This window comes from Pogona vitticeps, chromosome 6 (genome assembly GCF_051106095.1).
Source record: "Pogona vitticeps strain Pit_001003342236 chromosome 6, PviZW2.1, whole genome shotgun sequence".
NCBI classification, from domain to species: domain Eukaryota; kingdom Metazoa; phylum Chordata; class Lepidosauria; order Squamata; family Agamidae; genus Pogona; species Pogona vitticeps.
The window spans coordinates 113,747,107-113,768,306 of NC_135788.1; the positions used below are offsets into that span (position 1 = coordinate 113,747,107).

The window sequence follows — 21,200 nt, forward strand, 5'->3', positions numbered from 1 at the left end:
CATGTATTCTGTCCCAGTTTTCGTGTTCACAGAATCTTGCTGACTTAGAAATTACAGCACTTTTGTTACCATCAAGAAAACAATATGCTTTTGAACCTCTTTCACAACCCAAGAACCTCATTTTCTTTGCCTTTGGTTTTCCTTTTCATCTTGTCTCCTTTGGCACATGAACCCATGCACTGCAACCAAATACTCTCATGTGGTTTATGGAAGGCTCCCTTCCAAATAGCATGTAGTATGGTGTCTGATCTATAACCAAAGAATAAATGCGGTTAATAATGTAAGACGAAGTTAGAATTGCTTCATCCCAATAAATGTGACTCATTCCAGCATCCGCTAATAAACCATCCTTCATTGTTTGTAGGACCCCATTCCTACATTCAGCCACCCCATTCTGAAAGGGTGAATATGAGCTTGTCTTCGCATGAAATATGCCAGCATTTTTCAACCAATTCTGGAACCTTTCTGACATGAACTCTGCTCCTCTATCCATCTGTATTTGTGCCACATGTTTCTCAAAGCGTTTCTCCACGTAAGACAACCAATTCCTGAAATATTTATACACTTCTGACTTATTTTTCATCACATAGCAAAAAACGTACCGGGTAAAATCGTCTACAATTGTTAAAATATATCGTGATCCACCCATAGATGGCGGCAGAGGACCAATTACATCAGCATGTACTAGCTCAAAAGCTCTCTTTGTTTGTGTTGTCCTTTCTTTAGGAATCGCAGATTTCGCTAATTTACAAATATGACAGTCTAAGTAATTCTTACATGTTTTCACTTTTGCCCCCTTTGCAAGACTTTCCATTTTTTGTATCACCTTAAAACTAGCATGCCCCAGCCTTCTATGCATCAGATGTGCACATTTGTCATGATCTGGCACATTTCTTACTACATTAGCCACTTTGTTATCTTTCAGTACATACAGATCATTTTTTTCTTATGTTGGCACAAACCTCTTTCCCTCTCTTTATAGTACATGTGTTATTTTCAAAAATTACTGTATATCCTTCTTTATCTAACCTGGAAATGCTGAGAATGTTACAATCAAGATTGGGGACAAACAATACATTTTAAAACTCTTTTCTCAAACCTGTTACATAAACTTTCCCTTCTCCAGCCACAGGAGAACATTGTCCATTTGCTATTTTAAAGAAGCTCTGTTCCGAAGCACCTAGAAAAGAAAACAAACTCTTATCGTTAGTAAGATTATTAATAGCTCCACTGTCAAGGATCCAGGTTGCCGTGGAATTCCTCTTATCTCTTTCTGCCTGCACGAGATAAGTCCTCCCTTTGCTGTCAGCTTTATTTCTCCAGCTGTTTGCTTTTACACAGTCCCGTTTTAAAAACTTCTCCGAGTTACAGAAGAAACAGTGTTTCACTGCAAATGCCTTGCTTGCTTGTTCTTCTCTCCTAAAGTCAGCCTTCCGTTGCTGTGGGCTGTGCCTCCTTCTCTCAGGACTGTCATTTGTCCTCCGTTGGGGGCTTGATCTCCTTGCTTTATTTTCTATTCTTTCATCTCTCTTTCTTGCTTCCTCCAAAAGCCTTGCTGTAATGTACTGCATATTCAGTTCTTTCTCTGACATAGTCTCTAGACTAATCACTAGATTATCGTAGAAATCTGGCAAGGTACTCAACACTATATATCCTTTATGAGTCTCTGAAAATTCCATATTCTTTTGCTGCAACTCATCAAACAGGTTCTTCATTTTCTGTAAGTGATGGGACATGCTTTCCCCATGTTCTAGCTTAGCTCGATATAGCTTTGTGGTTAGTGAAACTATTGTTCCTGCTGTATCTCTAACATATATATTTTTCAAAGTATCCCAGAATTCTTTAGCTGAAGTTAATCCCCTCACGTGTGTAGGCTGGCTATCTTCCAAACAAAGTATAATTGTAGAAAAAGCTTTTTCATTTTTCTTTATTTCCTCCTCTTCTGGTTCATCAGGGGGATCTGTCACTATCTCCCACAGCTCTTCTCGTCTCAAAAACATTTCTGCCTTCACTGACCACGTCTGGTAATTATTTTCATTTAGTATGGTCACTGGAAAACCTCCCAGACTCCCAACCGGCTGCATCTTGTTGCTTGTCTCCTTGTCCTCCATTTTTCCTCCCCTCCTGGGCTCTAAATGGCAGAACTCTTCCTTCCCTGGACTATAGCCTTGTCTCTCAGTACCCACTGGTACTCACCGCCTTTCTTTACGTCATGCAGTCTGCGCAGGGCGTAGAGCTGGGCCCATAACCTTCTTGTCGGGTTTTTCTCATGGAAATCGCGGAATTAGCAGAGTGTAAGGTGGCTCAGGCAGTCCAGCAATAAAACACAGGCAGTCCGGCAGCATTTCGTTCAGCATAGTGTATTTACAGCAGCATGGCAGGCATATGTGATCTTCAGGCAGGTGAAGATATTACTGACTGTATAGATCTACAACCAATCAGGTTACAGATTACCTCATAGCATTACATCATCTCTTGGTTGCATCAGCTTGGGTTACATCATCCTTGCTGAGTCACCCTGACTCATTCTCAACACACCTGACAGTTATGGATGCTCATTACAGCACTTTATTCTGGTCAGGCCTATAATTTTTCCTTGACATGGTTCGTGCCACCTAGCGCATCCTGGTAATAGTGCAACTCTGTGAGATCCACCATTATGTAACTGATTCAATTTGTCTACTCTAGGCGAGAATAGTAGCGGAATCAGCCCAGAGTGTCTTTCGTGATAGCTGATGACTATTATCTTCAAACACGTTCAGCAAATGACATAGATTTTATGGAAACCCTATCAGGATTCGGGAGGGGGGGGGAATAAAAGCTTTCTGTGACATTATAAAACTAAGTTAACTTCTATAAAACGTTCTTGCTAATTATCCTTTAACTTCTAAATAAGATTCCTCCTGACTATCATTAGAGTATGCCCGGGTCCATCTGTGTGGAGAGCTGCCACCCTGGAGAGAGCATGTCTGTCCAAATGGGGAAGCAGGTGTGCTGCTATGACAGTGTTGCATGCCCCAAAGGGAGGATTTCAATGCAGATGGGTAAGTGAAGGAATCCAGAAGCACCTATGGAGAAATGCAGGAATTTTTATTTACTCTCTAGTGGTGTTCCTGCCTTATTGTGTTAAATAGAAGAACAAGGATGTCTCAAGAGAGCTTTAGCTTTAATAAAAATGCAGGACTCAATTGCAGGTTCAGTTGGCCTAATGATCTCCCAAACTGAGATCAGGTTCTTTTCTTTCAGATGCAAAACAATACCAGGAATGCCCCAAGGACCAGTATCCAAACAAGAATCAAGACAGTTGTATTCCCAAAGCCCTAAGCTACCTCTCTTATGAGGAACACTTGGGCTCAGTATTGACTAGCTTGGCCCTCTTAGAGTTATCTTAGAGGCCTTGATAATGGCCCTGGTTTTGCATTGTTTTTTTGTCATGTGAGATAGAAAAAAGGCCTGTTGTTTTTATGAGATCATACCCAAAGAATTAAACTCGAAGTGGGCAGTGTATTTTTTAAAAATTATATGTATTTGTGGCCATGTTGACTAGTCAAAGTGTATTCAGATTGGGTGGTATGTTTTTAAAATTATTTCTCATTTTAAAAAATGAGAAATCCTCTAGATTGCAAAGTGTGTGAGTTTCCTATGATGAATTTAGTATGGCCTCCGGGCAGTACTTATTTTAGCTTTCTTCCTATCATGAACCATTGTTATCATTATATATTCATGCAAAACGGTTATTATATATTAACTGTTTTTATTTTGTCTGCTGTGAGCCGCCCAGAGTAGGCAGCATATATATGCAATAAATAATAAAATATGTATTCGCGAAGGCTTTCACGGCCGGGATCTAATGGTTGTTGTGGGTTTTTCGGGCTTCTTGGCCGTGTTCTGAAGGTGGTTCTTCCTAACGTTTTGCCAGTCTCTGTGGCAGGCATCTTCAGAGGACAGCAAACTGTGCTCTGGGTAAGGCTTGAGAGTGGAGTACTTATGGCTGTGAGAAGGCTTGTTTGTGAGAAGGCTATTGTCCTATCAGGAGATGGTTAATTAGTATGTTTTATTGTGGCTATATTGTTTTGATAAGGAGGGGAGATTATCTGTCCCTGTGGTTGATGGGTGTCATTAGCTGGTCTTTTGTGTGTAGTAATCCCCTGACCTTGTTGCTGGGTGGAGTTCATTGACCTTTTGCACTCTGTGTTTTTGAGAGCTGGGAGCCAGGTTTTGTTGAGTTTCAGACTTTCCTCCTTCCGGTTGAAGTTTTGTTGATGCTTGTGGATTTCAATGGCTTCCTGTCTGACGTAATGATTGCTGGTGTTGTCCAGTCTTTCAGTATTTTGAAATAGAATTTCATGTCCAGTTTGTTTTAGGGCATGTTCAGCTACTGCAGATTTTTCTGGTTGTTTTAGTCTGCAGTGTCTCTCATGTTCTTTGATTCTGGTGTGGATGGTTCGTTTTGTGGTTCCAATGTATATCTGGCCACAACTGCAAGGTATCCGGTATACTCCTGCAGTGGTGAGGGGGTCCCTTCTGTCCTTTGCTGACCATAACATTTGTTGTATTTTTGTGGTGGGCTTGAATACTGTTTGTAAGTTGTGTTTTTCCAGAAGTTTCCCCATGTGGTCTGTGACCCCTTTGATGTATGGCAGAAATACTTTGTTTGTGGGTGGCTGTTTTTGTTCTTCAGTTCGGTGTTGTTTTCTTGGTTTGATGGCTCTTGTGATTTCATTTTTGGAGTAGCCATTTGCCTGTAGGGCCCAATTCAGGTGGTCGAGTTCAGTGTTGAGAAACTGGGGTTCACAGTTCTGATTTGCACGGTCTAGCAGTGTTTTGATTATGCCTCTTTTTTGCCGTGGGTGGTGGTTGGAGTTTTTGTGTAGGTACCTGTCTGTGTGGGTGGTTTTTCTGTAGACCTTGTGTCCCAGTCGGAGGTCAATAATAAATTAAATTGATGAAATCATATTATGAAATGGGAGGAGAAGTGTCCTCTTCATCTGAGTTTACAAAGTCTATTAATGAGCAGCATATTTTATAACATTCAGGATCTTGTGATGGAATGCAATAAGTTGCCTGCCTCTGAGGGAAAAGATCAAATGCTGATGTAATCAATTTGTCTCTATTCTTGAAACAATGCCAGCAAAACAAGGGAGGTGGCTCACTATAATTTTTCATTTGTAAGTTCCCCATTTCTAAGAAGATTCAGTTGCAAACCCCTTGAAATTTGGGACACAACCTTGACATGTGGCAATGGGAGCCCTGAACCTGATATCCCCTCATCTTGGTCATTCTTAGCGTGTGATTTTCACTCAGGTCCTGAAGAAAGAAATGTGACCTTGTTAATATCACCCGTGACAATACCCTCATTCTAGTGCCTTTTCATAGAGAGTGATAGATCTTTAATCTCCTTGGGAAAAACTCAGTTAGGAGAAGCATAAGCGTCACTCATTAACTTACAACAATTTGACAGCACAGGAGAAGAACAAATTGACTCAAGATATTACAAACTTTGGAAAAAGTCCAGATCCGTGGACAGTTCTGTTTACATTTTTATTCCTTTACAATAGAGCAGGGCTTCAAACATAACAAATCCAACCAGCCTTGATTACCTATCCTATAATTATCGGAATTACTGCTTTTAGCATTTCTGTCTCCTCAATCCCTTTGAGAAATATGGGGCTTTTGTGTCACAATCAAGAGGAAAAACAGCCCTTTTCAGTTAGCATCCTCAGACTTAGTGTATAAAGTCTCCTGTCTAAGGAAATGACAACATCTCAGTTTGAGAGAGGAAGTGGACAGCTCTGCCAGTCCGTGCTCCTATATGTCTTCAGCCAAGAGTGATTGTATTGGTGGTGCCTTTGGCTCAGGATGAAGAGGTCTGAAGTGGACCAGTCCCAACATTTGCCAGCCTTCTCTCTGGCTTTGTTGATGCTCCTGGTGCTTCATTCTTCCAGCTGGAATATGAGCCCTTCCATCTGTGACTGGAGGACAAGAGTTCAAACTTCTTTCCATGAAGCTTCAGATGAGATGATTCTTGGGGACTTTGTATCCATTACTCTTGGAGGATTCCCTCTGAAAACATTTGTGACCCACCCAGATTCTATTGCAGTAAATGCTATGTAAGTAGTCCTTTGTCAATGCTTTGTTGATGAAAATCCAGATTGAAACCAATGAAGGTTTCTTATCTTCACAAAATAAAGTACTCAATCAAAGTAAGCAGTTGACTTTTTATGCTGTCAACAAGGAAGAGACTATAGATTCACCTGTATAAGTCCGTTGACGTCCACGTGCAGCTTTGTTTTTTAAAACGTTTTAACCTTTTTGACAGGTGGACTGTTGGCTATCAGATTTTTCATTCGGTTTTATGCATTTCCTCTTGACAGATATTCCACTCCTGCTTCTATATTTCTGACATGAAACAGCATGTGGTTGACTTCTAAGAAATATATATTTGACATAGTTCTCCTGTTAGTTCCCACTTACGATCCCCATCTGGGTTATTTTGATGGAGGGTTGCAGGCTCTACTTCAACAGAATCCAGTGTTTTTCCTTGTGCTGTATCAAGAAAGAAAGAACTTGTCAGGGTGCACCGGAAGGGGAGACAGGCAGACTTCTGGGTGGTAAGCATGTTTGAGAGACATTGTAACGGTGGCCATAACTAACTTGCTCTGAGGAACAAATTAAGTGCCCTATTAATTATATCATAAATGATTCTCAAAAAAACCCCCCTCAATAATGATTAACTTTGTGAGATTTCATTGCAGTGTGATTCCAAAGAACTACCAGCACATCCTGGCTTTCGCTTTTGCCATCCGCCAGATCAACCAGAATGCTCAACTGTTACCCAATATCACATTGGTTTACAAGATTTATGACAATTGTTTTAATCCCTGGAGAACCTGCTGGACCACCCTGGACCTTCTCTTCATGAGCGAAGGGCATCCCCCCAATTACAACTGTGGCAAGAAGGAGAAAGTGGTGGCTGCCATTGGTGGGCTCACTTCCGAAAACTCCATGCAGATGGCCAACATTTTCAGTATCTACAATATACCTCAGGTATGTCCACAGGGTTAAATAAATGTAACCTCATTGAGGGATCTTACTTGTGTCCCTCTTAAACTCGGCCCTATTTCTTGGCTAGCATTGACTGCCACCTGTAGAATTCATAGTACTAAGTTAATGTACAAGAAAGTATTCCACTGGAAATTAAGAATGAAACATTTTCCTCCCTGACGTTCATCATTAGTATACATTTAGATTAAGTTTATATTTGGGGAGTATTTTACATTTTTTAATGTAAAAGATGTGATGCTTTCTCTCTTAGCTCAGCTATGGCTCCTTCAATCCTATATTAAGTGACAAAAGTCAATTCCCTTCCTTCTACTGGATGGTGCCCAGCGAAGATGCTCAGTATGATGGGATTATTCAGCTGTTCAAGTCTTTTGGATGGAACTGGATTGGTGTCATTGTTTCCAAGGACGACAGTGGGGAAATCTTCCTTCGAACCTTGAGACCAAGGCTTCTGCAGAATCATATTTGCATTGCTTGGACAGAGGTCATCCCAACAGTGACAGAGTTTTCACCAAAACAAGTGATTGGGGTAATCCTGGGGCCAATCTATTGGACGCTTTCTCTGAGTAAAATTAATGTGGTTCTTGTGTATGGGGACAGGCATTCTCTGGAGGGGCTACGATTGGTTTTAGACATCTTTGAATTTCACAAAATGCAGCCTCAAAGGAGGGTGTGGGTGACCACTGCTCAGTGGGATTTCACAGCTTTACCTGCTGGGATGAAACTGGCCACAAAATCTTTCAATGGAACTTTGTCCTTCAAATTCCACACAAATGTGGTGCCAGGATTTGAGAACTTTCTGGAGAATATGAACCCATATCAGGATCAGATTTATTTCATCCATCAGTTTTGGTGTACTGCATTTCTCTGTTCATTTCCACTTTACAACCTAAATGATCCAAATCTGAAGACTTGTAGTGGGAGGGAGAAGCTGAGAAGCCTTCCTGGAACTGTGTTTGAAAGGGGCATGTCTGGCCAGAGCTACAGTACCTACAATGCTGTTTATGCTGTAGCTCATGCGCTTCATGCAGACTTTACATCAAGAACTATGCAGAAGTGGAAGGGGCGAGGAGAGAAATGGAGCCTCCAGCACATTCTGCCATGGCAGGTAATCAGAAGTATAAAATAAAGGAAAATCAGAATACAACATGAAATAAGATAAAAAATTATCTAATTTCTATCTGAAGTCGCCAAAACAAATGAACATGAAACTGCAACATGTGTTGCATGAAACATGAGTGCATCTTTGCTCCCATTCCTGTTTCATCCAATCTATATGTTGCTAAAATGAGCAGCGAGCTAATGAGATAGAGTGATGGATAGAGTGTGGTGGATAGAGGAGACTTGGATGGAAATTTTCACAATGAAAAGTCTGACGGTGGGAGTGGTCCTGGTACAACCACTGATCAAATTTCTTATATGATTATAATAGCATGGTGAGTTGTACGGAACACAGGGTCTCACAAAAAATGCGATAAATTTTTGAAGAATTACTTTTTGAATGTTTAGAAGTTTTTGGTGCCAATACAAGGTTGGCATACACTCAGTAGTATAGTGTTCTGTCATGAGGGAGCTCTGTACTTCCCTAGTTCCTGGATTATCCAGTTAAAAGAGCAGAATTTAGGAAGCAAGGTAGGATACAAGCTCTCCTTCAACATCCTAGTGACTTCCTGTTTCTTGAAAGAGAAATACTATAAGAGACAAATATGTAGCCTGGATTCAGTGTAGGGAACAAATTCTATGGGTTCGGTGAGATGTCCTGGCTATGCAGAGGAATACCAGTTCCCCTTGACATCTTCCATCTCATTATGGAAGGAATATTTCTGAATGCTAGGCATATGAGGAGCAGGATCTCATTACCTGCTTTGTGCCTTGAATTGTACATTTCTGCACTCTAGCTTCACTCCTTTTTGAGGAATATCCAGTTCAACAATAGTGCTGGGGAAGAAATCATCTTTGATGAGAATGGGCAACTGGCTGCAGGATATGATATCATGAATTTTGTCACATTTCCCAACGAGTCTTCCAGTGAAATCCAAGTTGGAAGGATGGATCCTTGGGCTTCTTTAGGCAAAAGGTTCACCATTGATAGAAGCGCCATTGTGTGGAACCACAAGTTTAATGAGGTGGGGACGATTATTGTTAATTTTATCGTAATGTGTTACACCACTATTTCCTAGAGTTAATGGAGCCATTTTTTAAAAGGTGGGGGATTCATTACCATTAAAAACCACCATATTTCCATCATCACCCTGGCTTTGCTCAGAGGTGCATTCCATGAATGGGGCATCCCCCAAAAAGATTCTCTACCCTATAGCTCCTTTCTCATTTCTTAAGTCAAGGACACCTGGAGGAGGGCCGCTGGTGTTAGTCATGGAGTCCATGTATGTTTTAGATATAAAGGGAGCGTGGTAGTAGTAGAAAATCAGATTTGGACTGAGAAAGCCTTTCTACTTTGCTGGAGAAGCTTATTGCAGATGGCTTACTTTGAAAACTATATCCTTAAACAACAACTTTATATCATCAATGCCTGAGGTAAAGTTCTGGAGAAAACCTGAAATCTCAGCATATTTGCAACTTCTTAGTGATCCAATAAAAATATTGGTCAAGTGAGAACTTTGAGACAAAACACATTTGGTATATTTCATATCATTAGTTTTTTTATTAAGGGCAGGGGTACCTACTAGACTGGGGAAATGACAATGAAAGAGGTGAAGTGGAGAGAGACAACTTTTTGTTACAACACGGTGCTAGTTGGGATTGGTGTCCGTTGGGGTTTAGGCTTCCAAGGCAAGGTGGACAGAAAAAGAAGCCTGTTTGCTATTGTTTGTAGGCATAGCAGTTGGGTCTGAAAGGAGATCTTTCATCATAACCTTTTCCATTCTAAACACACTTCCTTGTGTTGGCAAACAGAAGCTACCCAGCTCCATTTGTGTCGAGAGCTGCCACCCAGGACAGAGCATGTTCATCCAGGAGGGTAAAGAGGTGTGCTGCTATGATTGTGTGAAGTGTCCCAAGGGGAGGATTTCTATCCACATAGGTATGTGAAGGATTTCCGAGTTTCCTAGATAAACATTCCAAAGTTCAAATTTTGGGATTCAAGAAATGTCTTTCCCTTCTTTCTTAAAAAAAGATATGAATGGGTTTTGTAGAACCAATTATATTCTGACATAGGGCAGTGAATTGTAGGGCCTAAGGAAACATCTGCTGCCATGTTCCTCCACTTTCCTTGCAGAACTTTGGCCTACACCCCCCCTTGTTTGCTCCTCAGATGACTTACAAGAGTGTCCTGCTCCTTCCCTCCCTGTTGCATGATCTTCCCTTCTGGCAGGAGTAAGGACTTCCCTTCTCTGCCTCCTCCAGCAGCTGCCCACTCACAGGCTGTGCTGCAATAATCCCTGCTCTGCCTCCTTGTCTGAGAAAGCAGCTGCTGGAGGAAGTGGAGAAGTCTATGCTCCTGCCAGAAGAGAAGCTCAAATGATGGGGAGGGAAGATGCAGTGCACACCAGCAGGTGAGTAGGAGGAGCCAGCCAGGAGGGTGGGAAAAGTGAATGTGCAGCACATGTGGTTAGATGCTTAGATGATTTCTAAGTTGAGTACACGTACTTGAGGGTGGGCTTGTACCACCCACCCTGCTGCATAACCGTCTCCCTGTCCGAGATCTGCTGCCAATGTGGTGTATCAGTTGCCTCGGCTTATTGTGCTGTGGGACTTCAACGTCCATGCAGAGTCCAGTTTGTCAGGAACAGCTCAGGACTTCATGTTTACTATGATTACCTTGAGACTTTCCAAAGTGGTATCTGGCCTCACTTATATTGCCAGGAACAATTTTGACCTAGTTTTTCTGTACCAGATGATGTGAGTTTTTAAAGGAATTGTCAGTAGTTCTATTGTCAAGGACAAATCACATATTGGAACTCTGAGCCTCTAATTGCCAGCATCTGGATCATCACATAATCCCCCATATTCCTCAACCAGAATTTCATGTGCCTAGTCCTCTTGAAGAAGGTTCTGATTTTTTTGGTGCCATTTTATCAACTGATAAGACCTGAATTTGCAAAATATGTGGTTTTTAGAAATATCAAGACTTAGCTCTTCTTTTTCAGACGCAGACTTGTGTGAACCATGTCCTGTAGAATGGTATCCAAACAAGAATCAAGACAGTTGCATTCCCAAAGCCCTAAGCTACCTCTCTTATGAGGAACCCTTGGGCTCAGTACTGACTAGTTTGGCTCTCTTCCTTTACATGATTACTGCAGTGGTGATGGGGACTTTCATTCAGTACCGCCACACTCCCATGGTCAAAGCCAACAACTGGAGCATCACCTGTGCCCTACTCTCCTCTCTCCTCCTCTGCTTCCTCTCTTCCTTCTTCTTCATTGGACAGCCTGGAACTCTCACCTGCCTTCTGAGACAAATGGTGTTTGGCATCGTCTTCTGTGTATCTGTTGCTTGTGTCTTAGCCAAAACCCTCACTGTGACTGTGGCCTTCATGGCCACAAAGCCTGGGTTTGGAATGAGTAGATGGGTTGGGAAGCGGCTGGCAGGGTCAGTCATCATGGTGTCTTCTCTTATTCAGGCTGGTATCTGTGCAGTCTGGATGATTACCTCTCCCCCCTTCCCAGAGTTTGACATGCATTCTGAGACTGACAAAATCTTAGTTCAATGTAATGAAGGTTCAGACCTCATGTTCTATCTTGTCCTGGGCTACATGGGGCTCTTAGCCATCATAAGTTTCACAGTGGCTTTCTTTGCCCGCAAGTTGCCAGATACTTTTAATGAAGCCAAATTAATCACTTTCAGCATGTTAATGTTTTGCAGTGTTTGGGTGTCTTTTCTTCCAGCCTACCTGAGTACTAAAGGGAAATACATGGTAGCCGTGGAGGTCTTCTCAATCTTGGCTTCCAGTGGTGGCTTGCTGGGTTGTATCTTCCTTCCCAAATGTTATGTTCTTATTCTCAGACCTGACCTGAACAACAAAAAGCAAATAGTAGGGAAAAAGATGAGATACAGATGACAGAGAAATCACATCATCTTCAATGGCGTCTTCTTTGGAAAATCTCAAGAAATTTGATAAACCCTCTGAATTGCAAAGTGTGCCAGTTTACTATGATCATTGTCCCCAACCCCAGAATAAAGATATGAGACAAATAATATGGGTTTAAAAACGGGTCACACTTTATTGATTGAAAATTCAAATTAGCCATCATTTGGCAAAAGGGAGCCTGCTGTACTGTGGAAACAGGTAAATCTCAGAGGTATACAAATACCCCTTAATCAACAGATGGGTGAGTCCCCGGCCCAAAGTTCTCACAATCTTGAAGACAGCAGGAACCCAACCAGCTGCTAATAAACACCCCCAGACCTCAAGCCACCTTTAGTTGACCACTTTTGGTCTGGAACTGGCCCAGTGCATCCCTCCCCCAATCACTGTAATCGCACAGCCCACAGTGCTGGGAGGTCTGATGTGCTGTTAGCTTACCTGATTTTACAGTGGGAATCACCGGAAAATACCTGTTTTTTTCCACACTACCCGCCACAGCATAGGGGCTAGCATAGCTAAGTCCCATGCCTGCCAATGAGTCGCTCGAACTCCACAAGGAGGCCCCCCTTGATGTCTTCCAAGAAGACATCCAAACCCAATCAGAAATATTTAGTCCATCTTTCCGAAAAATTCAGGCCCATCCAATCAAATCCTCTGGTGACCAATCACTGATTCAAGGCCTCTGTAGCAGTTGCTGTTAACAGCCCTGTGTGCCGTGTTAACATTGATGAACACTCGGCCTATCCAGTTAGATCCTCTTGTGACCAATCACCGATCCAAGGCCGCTGCAGACTGCACTGTGTTTACACCCCTGTGTGCCGCGTTAACTTTGAGAAACACAAAGGTCTATCCAGTTGGATTCTCTGGTGACCAATCACTGATTCAAGGTCGCTGCAGGTTGCACTGCAGCCCTCACAGTTAACACCCCTGTGTGCTGTGTTAACATTGAGGAACACAAAATTCTATTCAGTTGGATTCTCTGGTGACCAATCACCGATTGAAGGCCACTGTAGACCGCACTGCAGCCCTCACGGTTAACACCCCTGTGTGCCATATTAACATTGAGGAACAAACCTACACTCCACGACAAATGAGGTATGATTGTGGACCACAGGATACACACGGCCGTTTTTGTGGCCTTCAACCATTTCAGGTCACATATGATTTTTGACAATTCTTTTAATCCCTGGAGAACCTGCGGGAATACCCTGGATCTTCTCTTCATGAGTGAAGGGCATCCCCCCCCCAATTACAACTGTGGCAAGAAGGAGAAAGTGGTGGCTGCTATTGGTGGGCTCACTTCTGAAAACTCCATGCAGATGGCCAACATTTTCAGTATCTACAATATACCTCAGGTACATCCATAGGGTTAAATAAATGTAACCTCATTGAGGGATCTTACTTGCGTCCCTCTTAAACTGGACTCTACTTCTTGGCTAGCAATGACTCCCACCTGTAGAATTCATAATACCAAGTGAATGTACAAGAAAGTATTCCTCTGGAGATTAAAAATGAAACATTTTGCTACCTGACTTTCATCCTTAGTATATGTTTAGAGTGAGTTTATATTTGGGAACAAAGGGGAGTATTTTCCTTTTTTTTTTTCCATTGTAAATGATGTCATGATTTCTCTCTTAGCTCAGCTATGGCTCCTTCAATCCTATATTAAGTGACAAACTGACCTCCGACTGGGACACAAGGTCTACAGAAAACCCACCCACACAGACCGGTACCTACACAAAAACTCCAACCACCATCCACAGCAAAAAAGAGGCATAATCACAACACTGGTAGACCGTGCAAATCGGAACTGTGAAGCTCAGTTTCTCAGCACTGAACTCAACCATCTGAATTGGGCCCTACACGCAAATGGCTACTCCAAAAATGAAATCACAAGAGTCATCAAACCAAGAAAACAACACCAAACTGAAGAAGAAAAACAGCCACCCACAAATAAAGTATTTCCACCGTACATCAAAGAAACTTAAACTATACATACAGTGGTGCCTCGCATAGCGAGGTTAATTGGTTCCAAAAAAACCATCATTATGGGAAAACATTGCTAAGTGAAACGCGTTTTCCCATAGAGATGCATTGAAAACCGGAGAATCCGTTCCAATAGGAACAGATTATCCGGTTTTCTCCCCCACCATCGGGCCCAGTGCTTTGGGAGAAGCTTGGGGGTGGAGACGTGATTGGCTCCTGCCTTCTCCCCCACCACCCGGCTTCTCCCAAAGGGCTGTCCCGATGGTGCTTGCAGCAGCGGAGGAGGTGCCCGGTGGAGGAGAATGCAGGAGCCGTTCTGGCCTTTCTCCTCCACCGGGCACCTCCTCCACTGCTGAAAGCACAGTCGGGGCAGCCCTTTGGGAGCAGCCAGGCTGCTCCGAAGATAGGCAGAAGCCGATCCGATCTCCCCCCCCCCACCGGCCATGCCTCGCACCCTCCCACCACGGCGAGTGGGATCCAAGCCTGGGATGTCTGAAAGGCAGCCGGATCCCACCACCCTCCCCCCGCGGCTTGGATCCGACCCGCGGCCGGCTACCCCAGGCATGATCAGAATCCTGGCGGTGGCCTCGGAAGGACCCTTCGGAAGGATCCTTCTGAGGCCACCACAGGCATTTTCCCCCAGCTGAGCTGCGGGAGAGCTCCTTCGGAGGCTCCCGCCGCTCAGCTGGGGGAAAATGGTGCCTATGGGGAAAACATTGCAAAGCGATTTTTCCCCATAGGCAACATCGGTACGCGATCGCAAAAGCAATGGCAAAAATGCCATCGCTATGCGAATTCATCTTTAAACGGGGCACTCATTATATGAGGCACCACTGTATTGTGATCTGAAATAATACGATTCAAAATTATATATTCCTAGGTCAATCTTTTCTTTATCTAAAAAACTGTCCCATATGTGTTTCCATGTTATTTTTCACTCCACCCGATTTTTGCCTTTGAGAAGCTCTGAGAGTTTTCCCCTTTCAGCCATTTCAAGGGCTTTGTGTGGCCGTTATGCCCACTTTACCATGCAGTCTCTAACTTGTTCATCCTCTTCTATCATATTTCACCAGTAGTTTATATTCTTTTTCTTTTTAACCCATGAAAAATCAGCTATATCTTTTTTGTTGGTTTTTAAACTGAATTTCTTATTTTAGTGTTGGGAATTTTAATTAATTAATTAATTTATTTGATTTATATCCTGCCCATCTGGTATATTCTACCACTCTGGTATTTGAAATAAGAAAAGCAATTGTGGTAAAACATTCATTTTAATCATCGATATTCTGTCGAAAAAGGATAGCTGGAGCTTTTCCCAACTGCCTAGATCCTTTTTTAATCTCCTTCCAAATCTTGATATACAGTAGCTATTTTCAAACAACATACAATTTTAATTAGTCAATGCAACTCCTATTTCACTTTTCTCTCAGTTTTAAAATCTGTTTTATGCATTAATTTTGTTTGATCTTCTACTTGCACATTTATTGCTCATATTTTAGTTTTTCCCTGGTTGATTTTAAAGCCTGCAAGTGTCCCAAATTTTTTTATTTTAGACATTACTATCGCTATTCCATATATAGGGTACTCTAACTTCAGAAATACATCATCAGCAAATGCTCTCAATTTATAAACCTCTCTTTTATTTTAACAGCTGCCATCCTCTCATCTTTCCGTATATTTCTGTTTAGCACGTCTAAGACCAATATAACAAGAGTGGTGACAGTGGACAGCCGTCTCTAGTTCCCTTTTCAAATCTTGAACATTTTAGTAAGTTCATTATTCACAATAACCTGTGCCCCTTCTGTTGTGCATATCGACTTTACCCCTTGTAAGAAATTGTCCCCAAAGTCCATTTCTTCTAGGACCTTTATCATAAAAGTCTAATTTAAATTGTCACCCCTTCTAAGAAAATCAGGGCTAAGGAGACCCAATGAGGCTCATACTATTAAAAGAAGAAAAATATAATAAGTTCAACATTAAAAAGAATTTAATTTTACATTGATAAAAATACAATTGAGTAACTAAATGCAGGTAAAAATTAAAAACTATTGGAGTTTAAAAATAATATTCAGGGACTCACCTATGCCTGCTTCAAAAAATGGGTCTTCAGCTGTCAGTGGAAGGAGAAAAGGGAGGAAATCAGCCTGAACTCCCGAGAGACAGCCTTCCATAACCTGGGAGCTGCCACCGAGAAGCCTCTCTCTTGTATCTCCATCAACCGTGCCTGCACTGGCAATGGGACAGAGAGAAGGTTCTCCTATGAAGACCTAAAAGACTGAGAAGTCTCAGACAGAGAGATACAGTCCTTCAGGTAGCCTGGACCAAAAGTATACATAGCATTATAGGTAAGGACCAACACTCGTAATTTGGCCTGAGAATGCACTGGTAGGCAGTGCAGTTGTTCCAACAGGGGCGTTATAGGCTCCCTATGACTGGGACCAGTCCATAGTCTGGCTGCTCCATTTTGGACCAGCTGAGATTTCTGAACCAACCAGAAAGACAGCCCCACACAGCATGCGATACAGTAATGGAAGCGGGATGTAACTAAGGCACACTTCACTGTAGTCAAATCAGACATCTTGAGGGATGAGCACAGCTGTCACCCCAAATCTAACTATGCAAAAACACTCCTGGCCAAATTTGGGCATCGATGCTGAGGGAAGAATCCAGGAGTACACTTGATCTGTAAACCTGAGCTTTCAGAGAGAGCAGAACCCAATTTGGCAAAGACTGTATCCCTGTTCCCTCCTATGCCTTTAAATTGACCAGGTTCACTTCTGTCTTGTCTGGATTAACTTTTAGTTTGTTTGCCCTCATCAAGCACTGATATCAGATACCAGTTGACATCCAAGACATCCTCCTTGGAATTAGATGAGAAGGAGAGATAGAGTTTAGTGTTATCTGCATACTGGTGACACTTTGCCCCAAAACTCTGGAGAACCTCTCCCAGCAGTTTCATGTAGATGATGTTCTATGGAATTGTTGCAAGCACTTCAGACTGGATCTCAAACAGAAAGGAAGCCTGTAGAGAAAGGCAATTCTTAAATACACCATTGAGTTATTTGATTATAAATATGCATGGATCCTGACAGCTTGGAAATAAACCTGGAAGAATTGTTAAATCCAGTTTTGTATTAAGCAGTCAAAGACTATAAGTAATTGTAAGAATCAGTACTAAGAAAATAAGAATTTATGAAGCTGGGTTAATGCAAGACGTGTAACAGCTGAGAAAGAAATCCCAGGATTGGCTAACCCTGGGATAAAGCAAGCAGACCCAGCACACATACTCTGTGATGTCGTCGTGGTGTTGTGGTTGTGGAAGGTGCTGTGTCGTCGTGGAGAATACTGGAGAAGGACTCTGGCTGCTGGACTGAATATATGGTATATGACTTTATGCCTGAACTCTGTCAGAACTGCTGTGTATAACTACGGGACTGGAAATAAGGACAAAGCTCTATGTATATGTATATATTCTACAAACAAATTGAGTTAATACAACTTTTCTGCTATCAGTCTTATTGCCTGGTGTCTTCATCTCTCTGGGGAAATTCTACTGGTTTGTTGCATTTTTCTCACGGAAATCGCGGAATTAGCAGAGTATAAGGTGGCTCAGGCAGTCCAGCAATAAAACACACGCAGTCCGGCAGCATTTCGTTCAGCATAGTGTATTTACAGCAATCTACAGCAGCATGGCAGGCATATGTGATCTTCAGGCAGGTGAAGATATTACTGACTGTACAGGTCTACATATATACATTCTTACAACCAATCAGGTTACAGATTACCTCATAGCATTACATCATCTCTAGGTTGCATCAGCTTGGGTTACATAATCCTTGCTTAGTCACCCTGACTCATTCTCAACACACCTGACAGTTATGGTAGCTCATTACAGCACTTTATTCTGGTCAGGCCTATAATTTTTCCTTGACATGGTTCGTGCCACCAAGCGCATCCTGGTAATACTGCAACTCTGTGAGACCCACCATTATGTAACTGATTCAATTTGTCTACTCTAGGCGAGAATAGTAGCTGCAATCAGCCCAGAGTGTCTTTCGTGATAGCTGATGACTATTATCTACAAACAATTTCAGCAAATGACATAGATTTTATGGAAACCCTATCAGGATTCGGGGGGGGGGGGGATAAAAGGCTTCTATAAGCACTTTCCTTTAGGCTTCAACAATGTGGAAAATATACGATGTGGCCCTCATATTGAATAGTTTAAAGACCCCTGTTCCACATGATCATTTAAGTTCTAAATAACCTTCCTTCTAATTATCTTTTAACTTATTCATAACTTCCTTCTGATGATCATTAGAATACACCCAAGTCCACCTGTGTGGAGAGCTGCCACCCTGGAGAGAGCATGTCTGTCCAACTGGGGCAGCAGGTGTGCTGCTATGATTGCGTTGTGTGCCCCAATGGGAGGATTTCGATCCAGATGGGTAAGTGAAGTAATCCAAAAGCATCTCTGGAGAAATACAGGAATTTTTGTTGCCTCTCTAGTGGTGTTCCTGCCTCAAATTGAAGAAATAGGATGTCCGAAGAGAATATCAACTTTGGAAAAAAAAAGCAGGACACAATTGGATGATTGCTATCTGTAAAATAAATGTTGTGTGACTCCAAAACTAAGACTAGGTTGCTTTCTTTCAGATGCAAAAGAATGCCAGGAATGCCCCAAGGGCCAGTATCCAAACAAGAATCAAGACAGATGTATTCCAAAAGCCCTAAGCTACCTCTCTTATGAAGAACCCTTGGGCTCAGTATTGACTAGCTTGGCCCTCTTTCTTTCTATCACCACCATCATGGTGATGGGGACTTTCATTCATTACTGCCACACTCCCATGGTCAAAGCCAACAACTGGAGCATCACCTGCACCCTACTCTCTTCTCTGCTCCTGTGCTTTCTCTGTCCCTTCTTCTTCATTGGACACCCCAGAACTCTCACCTGCCTTCTGAGACAAATGGTGTTTGGCATCGTCTTCTGTGTATCTGTTGCTTGTGTTTTAGCCAAAACCATCACTGTGATTGTGGCCTTCATGGCTACAAGGCCTGGACTTGGGATGAGGAGATGGGTTGGGAAGCGGCTGGCAGGATCAGTAATCATGGTGTCTTATCCAGGCTGGTATCTGTGCGGTCTGGGTGATTACCTCTCCCCCCTTTCCAGAGTTTGACATGCATTCAGAAACTGACAAAATCTTAGTTCAATGTAACGAAGGTTCAGACCTCATGTTCTATCTTGTCCTGGGCTACATGGGGCTGTTAGCCATTATAAGTTTCACAGTGGCTTTCTTTGCCTGCAAGTTCCCAGATACCTTTAATGAAGCCCAATTAATCACTTTCAGCATGTTGGTGTTTTGCAGTGTTTGGGTGTCTTTTCTGCCAGCCTACCTGAGTACTAGAGGGAAATACATGGTAGCCGTGGAGGTCTTCTCCATCTTGGTTTCCGGTGGTGGCTTGCTGGGTTGTATCTTCCTCCCCAAATGTTATGTTCTTATTCTAAGGCCTGACCTGAACAACAAGAAGCAAATAGTAGGAAAAAACATATGGTACAGTTGATAAAGAAATTACATCATGTTCAGTGAATCCCTCTGGGGAAAGTCTACAAAAAACTAAAGGAATAAGTTATCTTAGAGGCCTTGATAACGGTACCAGTTTTGCATTGTTTTTATGTCATGTCAGATAGAAAAAAGGTCTGTTGCTTTTATGAGGTCATACCCAAAGAAATAAACTCGAATTGGGCAGTGTATTTTTTTAAAATTATATTTCTGGGCATGTTGAGTAGTCAAAGTGTATTCAGATTGGGTGGCATGTTTTTAAAATTATTTTTCATTTTAAAAAAAAGAAACCTTCTAGATTGCAAACTGTGTGAGCTTCCTATGATGAATTTAGTAGGGCCTCCGAGCAGTACTTATTTTGGCTTTCTTCTCACCTTCAACCATTGTTATAATTATATATTGCTGTAAAATGGTTATTATATATTAACTGTTTTTATTTTGTCTGCTGTGAGCTGCCCAGAGTAGGCTATGTCAAGATGGGCGGCATATATGTGCAATAAATTATAAAATAAATTGATGAAGTCATATTATGATATGGGGGGAGAAGTGTCCTCTTCAACTGAGTTTACAAAGTCTATTAATGAGCAGCATATTTTATAACATTCAGGACTTTGTGATGGAGTGCAATAAGTCACCTGCCTGTGAGGGAAAAGATCAGATGCTAATGTAATCAATTTGTCTCTACTCTTTAAACAATGTCAGCAAAACAAGGGAGGTGGCTCATTGGAATTTTTCATTTGTAATTTCCCCATTTTTAGAAGATTCAGTTGCAAATCCCTTCAACCTTGGGACACAACCCTGACATGTGGGAATGGGAGCCATGACCCTGATATCCCCTCATCTTGGTCATTCTAAGTGTGTGATTTTCACTCAGGTCCTGAAGAAAGAAATGTGACCTTATTGATATCACCCATGACAACGCTCTCATTGTACTGTGTGGTTGTCTTTTTGACCCTCCAGCTGTTTAGACTTCTCCCATCATCTTACTCCTGACAAGGTCAGTTAGGTCTTCTCAGAGTTTCCCTCCAAAACGTCTTCGCAGATATGTGCTAATAATGACAACATCATCCCTCTACGATGAGAACATGAAACACAGACTTCAGTTGGCTCCAGAACTTTCACGAGTGACAGACCTTTATTCCCCCCTTGCTCATTGATTTGTTGTTGTTTTTTGTTTTTGTTTTGGGAGGAAGACCAGGATTTCTATATTTTTCAGGGCCAATGTGGACCTATTGCAAGAAGTCCTATAGAGCTGTGGCCTAAAATGGTATTAAACTTCTTAGGAGTAAAGGTGGACCCTCAATCTTCCCTCAGTTAGAAGCACACAAAGGCCACAAAACCCCTAGAGAGTTTTTTTTTTAAAAAAAAGTGTAATCAATTAACTGCATATTTTGATTAGGTAGCCTCAGCTGGGTAACCTTTCTGTTGAGCCCTGGACACCATTTGGCCTGTGCCTTAGAAAACAGTCATTTTTAAAAAATATTTCCAGGGAGAAGAAGATGAGGTTGCAAGAGGAAACATCAGAGCCTTTTTGTAGAGAGTGATAG

At 42.1% G+C, this 21,200-nt stretch overlaps 1 protein-coding gene across 1 annotated transcript; it reads left to right on the top strand.

The window, feature by feature from the left end:
• The first annotated feature begins 6,726 nt into the window (after positions 1 to 6,726).
• Positions 6,727 to 12,771, top strand: LOC140708297 (vomeronasal type-2 receptor 26-like). The gene is made up of 4 exons (XM_078378236.1): positions 6,727 to 7,047; positions 8,961 to 9,188; positions 9,976 to 10,102; positions 11,199 to 12,771. Exons 1-4 carry the CDS (start codon positions 6,727 to 6,729, stop codon positions 12,077 to 12,079), a joined length of 1,557 nt encoding a protein of 518 aa, XP_078234362.1. The 3' UTR covers positions 12,080 to 12,771.
• The last annotated feature ends 8,429 nt before the right edge of the window (positions 12,772 to 21,200 follow it).